This window comes from Argiope bruennichi, chromosome 9, assembly GCF_947563725.1.
Source record: "Argiope bruennichi chromosome 9, qqArgBrue1.1, whole genome shotgun sequence".
NCBI lineage: Eukaryota > Metazoa > Arthropoda > Arachnida > Araneae > Araneidae > Argiope > Argiope bruennichi.
The window spans coordinates 66,508,227-66,520,918 of record NC_079159.1 but is presented as its reverse complement, the minus strand read 5'-3'; the positions used below and the strand labels follow the sequence as shown (position 1 = coordinate 66,520,918).

Sequence of the window (12,692 nt, the reverse complement as noted above, 5' to 3'; positions counted from 1 at the left end):
GCTTATATGCTATTCACCACAGAGTAAAAGGAATCTGATGTAATAAAAACAAATATCTACATATAAAATCAAAAGATTCGAATTATGACTAATGCACTAAGAAGAATCAATGAACAATCACCATAACTGTTAAAATCAAAGAGGATCAACCTAAAGGTCGAATATTAGTCGTACAGCAAAATTTTACATACAAAAGTAAAAATAAAATAATCACATACGTTATAACAATTTAAACACGTTAAAACGACGAACCAACAAACAAATAAAAGGGCAGGGTTGGCAAAGAGATTTACCAGTTGATGCGCCAGTAGACTGAAAGTTCTTGAATTTCAAGAAAGGAATTCCCGAGGCGCAAAAGTCACTGTGACAAGAAGCAAGATCCCTTGCTAAAGAGAGTTCGGAGCTTCAATAATGTTGGGAGAAAATACTCCAAAATAGATAGTTTCTGTTGAAGAAGTTCCACGAAAAATGAGGTTCGATGATCCGAGTGAGCACCAATCACAGAAAGAATAAAACACACTCAGACAGCATCAGATTGAATTAGGGCTGAAGGAGAAGAACGGCTCTAGGATGATCGAGTTTGCATCCAATAATCCATAGGTATAAATATTCGATGATGGAGCACAAGTTGAAGACTGGATGTTGATCTGAAAAAGACACAAAGAGACCAAAAATCACAAGAATTATCCTCCGAAAGAGCGGGTTAGTTTCTAAGCTCTAGTGCGATGGTCGGTAAGTACAAACAGATGGAGTCATCTGGCAACGTCAGCGGAAGAAGAAGATCAGCCAAGAGGCGTAACCCCGCTTCCAAAGGTAAACAAAGGCAGGAAAGGCGTTATTGAAGTTGAAATTAGGCCACGGAGCTGTTGAAAGTTCTCAAATCTTAGAAAAAGCAAGGTATTTCAGCTTCAATACACTTCCGAATGATAATTAAGGATATTTGTGCAGATTCTTAAAACTTTACACTAACTTTTAGAAATGTTATGTCAGCTTAAGTGAGACACTGGTTCCGGTGGGTGTTGCGTGTCGTAGTTAAGGATGATGTCTGTGCTTACTTGGATTACTTGCAACAAATATTAGGTTGATTAATTATTTAGAAGTAATCAGTTGCAATAAGCTATTAATTAAATACAGATAGTTGTACGTAGTATTTAAAACTGTCGGTATTTTGGTTGGATAGATGTTCTTTAAGCCTGTAGATAACACAATATCTTCTTGTTGTATCATCAGTAAAGCAATTTTCAGGTATTTATGTGTAGATAAAAGACATTATTCAACACTGATTCGGAATAACAAATAGCAATTTCATTAAAATTTTGCATCCGCTTGTTCATTGCTGTTGCTTTGAGAGTGGACGTTTCCAACGTATTTCAGGCAGTCACAATAGGCAAATACAGTCAATAGATAGATAAATTCCGAAAATAATAGCAGTGAACGAAACAACTTACAGTTTGTTGCTATGTAGTTCTCTTTCCAGGCAGAAATACGTTCATAGTAACATTCCACGAACACAGATAAACACACACAAATAAAGTTGATGTTCACGAACAACACAAACAAAAATCAAGAAACACCATTAAAATTGCAATTGAAAAGTTTTAAAGTTTAGAATAAAATCACTTAAAAGTGGCGAAAATTTAGCCACCGGCGAGTGAAATCCCGGAGCTCTCGAGAGCTCACCTCACTCGACGGCTGCCAAGTTGAAACGTATAGTAAGAAACTTTAATAGTAAATAACACATACATAATGAATAGTATCGATTCCATAGTATACGTAATGTATAGAATCCATTTATTTCACTTCTCAGTCCCATACTGAAGAAGCAAAGTTGTCCCTTCCTAAACAAGTTCCGTACCTACATAGTAGATCGCGTTTTCAATTACGTACTCCCGTATAAGAAAAGAATCGAGCAAATGTTTGATACATTTGAATTTCCTTGCTTCAGCATACTTGATCCCACATTTGATATGCAAATACAAACATGGTATCAAGATCGCTTGCCGAAATTCATTTTTCTAGTCTGTTTCAATTCTAAATAGCCACATATATTCATGAATACATATCAAAAGACCAAGTTTTGAAAGGTTTTTGGGGAAGTTTTAACGCATAGCTACAATTTTAATGATAAATTCCTATGCAACATTTCACCCACTTAGCTCATTGCTTTTTAAAGCTACCGAAATTTAGACTCTCAAAAAGACAGATTTACAAACTTTATCTGAGCAGGCTTTATTCAAAATTGTACATCTATAATTTTGGTGTAAAAATTACGCACTGATTTTCTTTCTTCTAGCTCATAGCAATTTTATCTTAAAAAGTAGATAAAATTCCAAAAATTGATTTTTTTGGGTATAAAGACGTCCAATATGTGAAAATTCACCACAATTTTGGTATAATTTTTTTAAAATAAGGTTATGTCATTTTTATAAGAGCAAACGATCCTAAAGAAAGAATATTACAAGCTGTAACAGAAGGATCATTGCATCATTTTTAGTAGCATAAATTTTAGATGTTTTGTATAGCTATTTCAAGTATTCATAAGTAGCGTCGATATTTCCATATCGTCTGAACTGTAAATAAGGCTGGTATTAAGATAGTAAATAAAGAAACCTATTTCATATCTATGAATGAAAATAGTGATATAGTAAAGCGAGATAAATCACACTTAGGACTTTATCATTTCAATTTTTTAAAGAAAGAAAAACAAATTGAGATAATAGAAGCTTGACTAATCTATAGAAACGATATAGGTCGAAATTTTTTAAAATAAGTTTGAAATATCGATAAATCAGTGAACTTTTAAAAGTTGTCTAATCGCTACATTTCATCAAGTAATCTTTACGAATTGATACTTAATGTACATAAAAAAACGAATTTAAAATTAAATTGTTGTATCCAGTTGGTCTCACTTTATCATATTATCTACAATTCTGTTTAAAAATAGGCGGACAGACATTCGTCCTTCGTATTTCACACATATATGTAATAGTTTCTAAATAATTAGTCTTCTAAAAATAATTTTCTAATCTCTCGAACTCCGATTTTATTATAACTTTAACTATTGAGTTAAGAAAATTTTTTTTCTTAACTCTGACGCAGCAAAAATCTATTTACACTCTATACATAAACTATATAAATTATATATATATGCTTTTCTAAAACTATATACACTCACTACAGATTTTCATAAATGCTTCCTGCTTTCACGCATTGTTTACTGTGCTGTATTCATCATGATTTGGTAAGAAATAAAAACGCTAAAAACTGAACCGTTTCGTTAAAGCCTGAAGAATAAAAATTTTTGAAGAATTCAACATTTTCTTATTTACTGTTTTGTCGTCTGAAATGGCCTGTTTCATTTTCTTCTCACTATGACGGAACTAAACACTAAATTACCTAAATGTGAAATAATACGAAACCAGCGGGAATAGCAACACCAAAACTTTCGCGTATATTCTCTACTGAACTTATCACACCAGAGAACGCCTTTTATGACAGTGGAGTACAACAGTTATGAAATATTTACTTTTGGTGTGAATTTAACATTTTTACTGAATTCTGTCGAGTCATCCTCGGCGAGTATTTTGTCGATTAATCGCTGGCATCCCGTTAATAGCATCAAAAATCGAATTTATGCTTTAGATACGCTTTTATTAACCAATTGGAACAAAAATTTGACACAAAATTGCACTTGTAGTCACAAAATCCCATACCAAATTTGATATATTTAAGTCACTGCGTTTTTGAATGATCGCGTTTGCATGTTTCTGAAAGTACAGACCGACAGACTGTCAACCCGTTGTTGGATTTGGCTCAAAATTTGACAGGTCTCTAAGATGTTAAATCTCTGCACAGAATCGTATCTGTGTAGTTCTCTTCAATTTATACTCATCGTGTTAGCTTATATGGGAGCAGCCGGGCAGACGAAGTTCCTTTGAATAGATTTTACTCAAAATTTGATAGAAATATACAAATTTGTGTAAAGACCATATACCAAATGTCAGCCGTCTAGCTCACAGTGTTTTTGAGTTATCTTTGTCACAAATAGACAGACGGATGGACGGACATTTTCCAAAAACTTGTTTTTGAACTTAGGGAGATCCATTTTTTTTTTTTCTTTTGACGATTACTGTAATTTCTCTATATTACATGTGCGAGAAAAAAATTGGATAATATCACAAATTAATTTTTACTTTTTCGTTTTCGAAGTTACAAAGAGAAAATACTAGAATCGTTAACAAATGGGACCTTGAAAATTTCACGAATCTTCATATTTCAGAGCTGCCTGCAACTGAAAGACACATTTTAATATTATGTCTGTCTATCCAATGAAAATCCAAAAATATTTTGGATTAAACGGATTAAATTTGGTATGTCGCCTTAAAATCACATTTGCAGATATCAAATAATGAACGAAATCCATTCAAAGAAAGTTTGCTGGATGTCTTAGTACAAAATAAACACGATAAATACCAAACTTAAATATCCAGATGGATAAAATTTGATGCATAGAATTAGCATCTAAAGTGTTAGTTACTCCTCATAAAATTTTGAATCTGTCAATTTATACTTTTATTTGCATATAAACCCGATAATTCAAAAACGTAATTACTTTGAAAAATTAAATTTAGCATATACTTTTAGATTTTAAATTACAGATTTGTGTCAAATTTTAGACTAAACCTGTCAAAAGCTTGATTGTCCGTCGGTCTATAATTTTGTATGCAAATACGGTAACTGGAAAACATGTTGACTTAAATAAATTAAATTTGGTAAGTGATCCTGTTACTACATTTGCAGTATAATATGAAATTTTGGCTTCACTAGTCGAGATATGAGATATGCGTTATTTTGAAAATAAAAAATTGAGTATTGTGGAATTCACGGCCTACCCAAGTTCCATGATTTAAACAGAAAGGAGAGAGTTTGATTGATTGATTGGTTATATTAACGTCCCGTTTGAAGAAACACTAGGGCTATTTTGGGACAGGACCTCGTAATTTTGAACCGCGGTCAGATGACGAGGACGACACCTGAGCTGGCATCCCCCTCTCCACACCACACCAGCGAAGAAAGGAGAGGGAATATCAATTTTAAAAGAGAATTTACCAGAATGACTCGAAACAACTCTCACGTTTATTTATCTTTTATATTAACCTTGCCATTGGCAGATCTGCAGAAAAATTCTGGTTTAAGAATTAGATTAAATTGATGAGTTTAAATCAAGTATTTATTCTAAACAATTTGGAAATAGTTATTACATATTTTTAGTGTGATTCATGGTTTAAAATATGTTACATAAGAATTTGAAAGAATATTTCTGTAATTTATAATTTTTCAGATAAATTTTCTACATTCTTCGAACATTAAAACCAGATTTCTGTTACCTTAAGAGCGTCTAATCTTATCATTTATCTTGTTATAGATATGCAATGTGAACTTTGAGTTAACTTTTATCTTCTCCTTTTTATTCTGTTCGTTTATTGCTCAATTTGAGGTCCAAGCCAGGTTAGTACAAACTTTCAATTTTTTTTACAAACAATTTAAGATAAGAAATATAGCTTTGTTAGATTAAGGAATTATTGGATTTATATGAAAAATAAATCAAGGCATTTGCCATAAAAAGCCAAAGATTTATTTGATTTTTTGCGAAATTTCCTATCAAATTTAAAACGTAACAGCTTGGTTAATTTAATGTTTTTTATAGTTCTAAAAGGCTATGATATTACTGTGTTTTAATTGTTTTTAATATTTAGTAGTAACTCAAAAAATAATCTGAATGCCACGTTTTTTTTGTTTTACCATTATTATCTACTTATTGATGATAATTAATTAAGGATAATTAATTAATTAAGGCTCATAATTAAGGATGTCCATTTCATCAGTTTATGTCTTCTACTTAAATCAAGCTATTTTCGTTTATGAATAAAGTAATTTGATTTATTTACAAAATACCCGAATGCTGTTAACTAAGATATGAAATTACAGAATATAAAGAATCTCTTTATGGATGATTTCGATAGATATCGTGTTTAAATCTATATAAAACCTTTTTGTTTCAAATAATAGTCGCGGAAAACAATATAAAAGCAAAAAAAATTAATGTTTCTTTTCTGTTTAAATCTTTTTACTTAACCTAAATTAGAGGCCTATTAATCATTCATTAGCAAAATATTTTTTAAATTTTCAATAATTCCAATTAAATCCAATGAATGAAATAGTTTACATCTTTAAGGACACCCACTTACTTTAATATTTTAACTTCTCTCTATAAAAAAAGTTAAAATTTAAGATTTTTTAAAGAAAAAAATCAACAAAAAAACAATTTTTTTCCCTGAGTTTCTAAGGTTATAAAATGAAAGGCTAACAAAAAATTCAGAATTGTCTAAAAAGAGGTTCACTAATTAGATTTAAATCAGTCAAATGAGAATAAAATTCAAAACTAACTCCTCTTATAAAATTGTTACGTTATGTTGGTTTTGTATCAAGCAATTATATGTTATTGACTATACAAAAATACAAATAACACAATACGAATTTCTTTAGGAAAGATTTCTTTATTTTGTAAATTTAATAACTTTCGAATTTATTATTCTATGTATATTTGCCTCTTTGATTAGTGTGCTATATTTTTTATCAATTCAACAAATTTTTTAGCTTTTATTATCGTGGCCTTATGCTATAATCTAGCTATGTGGGAAGACTATTTCTTTTTATCTCAATGAAGTCTCCTGAATGCATTTTTATATAAATAATTTCTTCAACAAATAAGCTTTTAGCATCAAAATGTGACATATTAGTTCTCTGTTATTTTAACAATCTTGCACCTGTTCTTGGTATTGTGTACAGAACCTTCCTAATGCAATCGAATTCACATGGCATCATAATGTCAACAGAAATTTCAGTTACATGTAATCCATTTCAAATTGTACACTATCTTGCTGAAATGCAATTCCGCTTTCTGATTTCTTATGTAAGCTGCGCTGATAACAAGCGAACTTTTCATCTTTAACTTGAAACAGTTTAAGAAACTTACGAGATTAGATATTTGAGAAAATACTGAAAACGGTTGGATTTTCATTGCAAAAATGAAATCTTCTATTAAATATTATTGAATATTTTTTTCAAAAAAAAACAACTGAAACTCAGAAATAATTTGCAACAAAATTAAATTAAATCTATTAAAGGATCTTTTTTAAATTTTAAATTAGTGTGAAAATAATTTTTGTTCAAGAATATTTTTACGAGTTATCGTGAAAAAGCATAAAATCTCTTTTAATTTTTATTTACTTAAAATTCTAAAATATAATTCCCTCTCCTTCGAAATATATGTGTACCAAATTTGGTAACTCTAAATAAAATAATCTATCCTCTAGAACACCAACAAAAAAAAAAGAAATACATTTTTTCTCCTTTATTAATAATAAAGATTATCTTCATCGTTATTTACTTCATTTTCTAACTTCATATTGTATTGATATTTTATTTATTTATTTGCTTTTTAAGTTTATCTATACAGGTGTCTTTCCTGAAAAAATGCCATTTCACACACACACACATACAAAAACACATTTTTTAAATTGTATAACAAACTAGTATTAGAGCCTTTTTGTATATGCTTTCATGCTGACAATGTCATATAGAGCCATTTCGGACCCGATTTCACCCTGGTCAAACGAAGTGTAATTTCAACAATATTTATACTTATATAAAGCTCAATGTGTGTGTGTGTGTGTTGGCGCTCTACAGGCCAGATCGTTTGACCTACAGTTACCAAATTTGGTACTTATATACCCTGGAAGTCGGGAATGTGCACCTAGGTTCCCTTTTTTAAAATTTTTAATTAGAATTTTAATTATTAATTCAAAACTAACTTTCCCGCCAAAAAGTCTTCATTTCCCCACCGCAAAATGAGTAAGGCTTCAGTTTTTTTTCTCACGCTAATAAGGTTAGGCTTAATATCTTTCGACCGATTATTTCAAACGATTCTGTTTATTTTCTTAATGACTGAAGCATTTAAAATTGAACATCGTTAATTAATAGATCGTTCAGATTCATTCTGAAGTACTTTTGAATTAAAATAAAACAGAATAAAGAAAATTAAAAATTTCTAATCTGCATAGCGTTACCCCAACTGGCGTAGAAAAATTCACGCATTTGCGTTATCAGCTGGCGTTGAAAATTCACGCATCCGCATTTAAACGGATGCGGACTTGATTTAAATTATTTTTAGGTTGTATTCTTCTTATTATATTAATTGCAGATTAATCATTTCCACTTTAATTTAAAGCATAAATTCTATAGGTGATAACAAAAAAATTAGAGAGATACATATTACATTATGACTGAAAACCTTTATAATATTATGAATGAATTATATGACTATCAAAATTTTAAGTTTTAAAATATTTTGATGAAGAAGCTATTAAAGTAGGAATTACATAAAACATTTAATTATTTAAATTTTAACCAGCATTCAGATTGGCGAACCGGCTGGTCACCAAAGGCGGGTAGTAAGTAATAATACGGATAAACTGTGAAATGAATATTGTTCTGTAGCAAATTGCTTCGAATAACATGTTTAACTAAGTACATACATGATTTTTTCTTATTTAAATGAACAGTTCATATATACGTAAGACTGAAAAATATTCAGATGTAATCAGTATGTGAGTCGTATCTAAATATATTCTCCGAAAAAATATGATTTTACAAAAAAACTGCCTAGCGAAGCTTCATCTTCCAGATATTTATAATTTATAAGTATTATTGTATTGTAATTGTATATTTCTATATCCTTTCAGGTCACAAATGCTATCAGATCATTTGAAAATATTCTAAACATCTCAACAAAAACAAGCTTCAGCCATGAGGGAAATCATCCTTTACACGACAGTGACCATAGTAATCTGGGCACTCTCGCTTTCTTGGCTGTTTCCATTATTAATCGTTCTTAAATTCAGCCAAACTTGTCGTGACAAGTGGTTCTCTTGGCTTCTTGTTAGGGTCAGTGGGCCTCTGTTTAAAACTTTAGTTGATAAACAGAGGGAAAAAGCATTTGATCTTTTGAAGGAACATTTAGGAGACAAGAAGCGGAAAACTCCTTTAGAAATCCTAGAGATTGGCGTCGGAGGAGGAGATAATCTCCAATTCTATCCAGAGAATGCGAATTTAACTGTATTGGATTCAAATGAGTCGTTCATAAAATACTTCGAGGAAAACCGACAGAAATATCCTCAAGTTAATTTGAAGAACATAATAATTGCTTGGGCCGAAGATATGCACGAAGTTGCTGATGAATCATTTGATGTTCTGGTGTGTACTTTGGTCTTGTGCTCAGTAAAGGATGTTCAAACAGTTTTGAAAGAAGTTAAGCGTGTACTGAAGCCTGTAAGTATTCTTCCACCTATCTGACACATTTCGTAATTGTAGTAAAAAAAATGTTGTAAAGATGAACATTTGGAAATTGTAATAAAGAATTTTTTGAAAAGACGATAATTTTTAAATTTTACTGAAGAATTTTTTGCAAAGATGATAATTTTTAAATTGTAGTAAAGAATTTTTTGAAAAGAGGAACATTTGGAAATTGTAATAAAGAATTTTTTGCAAAGACGATAATTTTTAAATTATACTAAAGAATTTTTTGCAAAGACGATAATTTTTAAAATGTACTAAACAATTTTTTGCAAAGATGATAATTTTTAAATAGTAGTAAAGAATTTTTTTCAAAAAGAATCCTTTAGAAATTTCAGTAAAGAATTTTTTGCAAAGACGATAATTTTTAAATTGTACTAAACAATTTTTTGCAAAGATGATAATTTGTAATAAAGTAATTAAATTGTAGTAAAGAATTTTTTTCAAAGAGGATCATTTGGAAATTGCAGTAAAGAATTTTTTACAGAGATGATTATTTTTAAATTGTGGTAAAGAATTTCTTTCAAAGATGATCATTTGAAAATTGTAGCAAAGATATTTTTGCAAAGATAATCATTTGGAAAATATAGTAAAGAATTTTTTGCAAAGATGATCATTTGAAAATTGCAGTAAAGAATTTTTTGCAAAGATGAAATTTTGGTAATTGCAGTAAAGAATTTTTTGCAAAGATGATCATTTGAAAATTGTAGTAAAGAAATTTTTGTAAAGATGGAAAGTGTATTAAAGAATTTTTTACAAAGACTATAATTTTACAAAGACTGTAGTTTATGCTGTAGTTTAGCTGCCACTGACAAATTTGAACAACTTTTTCTTCAAAGTTAGCAGAATTTTTTACCCGATGAATGTTTTAATGTTTTTTAAGTAAATAAAATAATGCTAATAATTCCAATAAATTAGTAAATTGGAATTTTTACGCGACTTGAAGACCAACAAGCTGGCATAACAATATTATTAAATAAGTTTCAAAATTATCATTAGAAAATATTAAGATTAATAAAAAAGAATGAACATTCAAAATTTAATTTTAAATGCTTCAAAAAATTTTCAGGATACTTTAAAGGTTATTTGGTTGAAGAGGTTTAATAAATGTTGACTGCAAAATACTACTGGAACTCTTAAGTCAGATTATACCATAAAGTCAATGGAAAACATTTCTAAATTTATTATATAATATTTAGGAATATAAATAGCTATTTCTTGCTTTATTCTGTAAGATTTGGGAATATAGATAGTTATTTCTAGCTTTATTCTATAAGATATAGGGATATAGATAGTTATTTATAGCTTTATTCTATAAGATGTAGGGATATAGATAGTTATTTACAGCTTTATTCTATAAGATTAGGAATAGATATAGTTATTTCTAGCTTTATTCTATAAGATTAGGAATAGATATAGTTATTTCTAGCTTTATACAATAAGATTTAGGAATATAGATAGATGTTTTAATTTAATTTAATTTTTAGCATTTATCAATATTTTAGCCGGCGTCCTGGCATAAGGGTAGCGCATCTTCCCCGTGATCTGGGCGTCCCGGGTTCGAATCCCGGGTCGGACATGGTTGTTCTTCATCTTGTGCTATCTGTGAGATGTGTGAATGTGCCCCCCTGTAAAAAGGGGTTGTGCAAGCGAATGTGTGTGTGTGTGTCATCTTCATATGAGCTAAAAGTCAGACTTCTGCTCTCGGGTGCTCAGGGGTCATTATCCTCAGAAGCTACTGTACCCCCTTTCCGTGGTAACGGGACACGACATCATCATCATCACTATTGTAAACTTTACTTTCGACCTATTTCTTCTTTCATTGTTTTATTTCTAATGATTTTACTCATTTTTTCAAAGTTATTTCTTTTATAACATCTATGACTTTATATAAATGTTTAAATTTATGTTAAATTTTTTTTCTTCAATATCCTATTACATTTAATACTTTAGTTTCGGTTGATATTTTTTATTTTTTCTCTCCGCTATTTCAAATGTTTTGTATGTCTTTTCTTTACCAGGGTGGAAAGTTTCTGTTTTGGGAACACATCATGTATCCTAGCTCTTCTTGGAATGCAACTCTACAGAGGTTATTGAATCCTCTTTGGAAGATATACTTTGATGGCTGCAATATAAATCGAAAACTTGATGAGGAAATAAGAAAAGCTGGATTTTCAGATCTTGATATTCAAAGGAAAGATCTTGAACGCATATGGATATATGTCAGACCTCAAATTATTGGAGTAGCAACCAAGTAACTTTATGATAATCACGATGCTTCATATGCATAATATGATTGCATTATTTGTTACCTCATGTCTCTGATTTTTATAAAAATGATATTGTTCATCAACAATAAAAACATTATTTTGTTATTTATGTTACTAATCAGTCGTACATAAAGCAATTATTGAAATAAAATCCCCTCAAAGAAAAATGACTTAGTTTTATGAAATTGAGAATAAAACTTTTTATAATAGCTCCACTCGTTCTTTTTTTTTCTATTGATAATTTTTTGATAAATTTCGATTTCCTTTCGATGAAATATTAAATTTCAAAATACCTAATATCACTTTACCAAGAACTGAATTACCGTGATTTACTTATCTAGCCATTGGAATTACCATCAAGACTGCATAAGTAGAAATTGGAGGTGGAAACATAACAGTCATGATTGTAAACCTGCATTACCAGCAGCCAGAACCCAATCCCTTCTGTAAATTGTATGTTCTGGCAGCCGAATAGAAGTAACTCGATAATGAGTAATTGATAATAAAACACCAGAGAAATGAACTTTTAAGGTATTTTCTCTTATAAGAACTCATGGTACCACCCCTCCCCAGTGGGATTATTACCAATATGCAATCATCTGATCATATGCTATGCAAAGAGTCTCCCAAAATGAGCGCAAGATTTGAATTTGCCACCATTCGTGCAGTAAAGTGTTGAAAGCCCTATTAAAAAACCATTTGACAGCTGATAGTTTAGGATTAGTCACAATTTAGCGTTACACGATAGAACAACGGGTTTTTATTGTTGAACAATATTTCAGAAATAATGAAAATCTGGCGGCCACAGTTCGAAAATTTAAAAATTGGCTTTCTAGACGGCGTGATTTAACACCATTTGATTTCTTTTTATGGGGTTATTCGAAGTCAAAGGTCTATGCCAACAATCACGCGTGTATTGAAGGAGTCAATTCAACACTGCATCAACGAAATTCAGCCACATGTATGCAAAATGGTCATGGGAAATTTCGACAAAAGAATGCGTATACG

At 30.2% G+C, this 12,692-nt stretch overlaps 1 protein-coding gene across 2 annotated transcripts; it reads left to right on the top strand.

Moving 5' to 3' along the window:
- The first annotated feature begins 758 nt into the window (after nucleotides 1–758).
- LOC129983680 (N6-adenosine-methyltransferase TMT1A-like) lies at nucleotides 759–11,895 on the top strand. Of its 2 annotated transcripts, XM_056093263.1 has the most exons (4): nucleotides 785–897; nucleotides 5,426–5,508; nucleotides 8,805–9,390; nucleotides 11,436–11,895. In XM_056093263.1, exons 3-4 carry the CDS (start codon nucleotides 8,869–8,871, stop codon nucleotides 11,670–11,672), a joined length of 759 nt encoding a protein of 252 aa, XP_055949238.1. In that variant the 5' UTR covers nucleotides 785–897; nucleotides 5,426–5,508; nucleotides 8,805–8,868; the 3' UTR covers nucleotides 11,673–11,895. The 2 variants fall into 2 exon arrangements, with proteins under 2 accessions (XP_055949237.1, XP_055949238.1); XM_056093262.1 differs by lacking the exon at nucleotides 5,426–5,508 and having other exon boundaries at nucleotides 759–897.
- The last annotated feature ends 797 nt before the right edge of the window (nucleotides 11,896–12,692 follow it).

Excerpts from the sequence above, each read along its gene's own strand:
- LOC129983680 (XM_056093262.1), top strand. The coding sequence starts at position 8,869 with ATGAGGGAAATCATCCTTTACACGACAGTGACCATAGTAATCTGGGCA. Across the intron at positions 9,391-11,435 it reads TTAAGCGTGTACTGAAGCCT|GGTGGAAAGTTTCTGTTTTG; the intron begins GTAAGTATTCTT and ends TTTCTTTACCAG.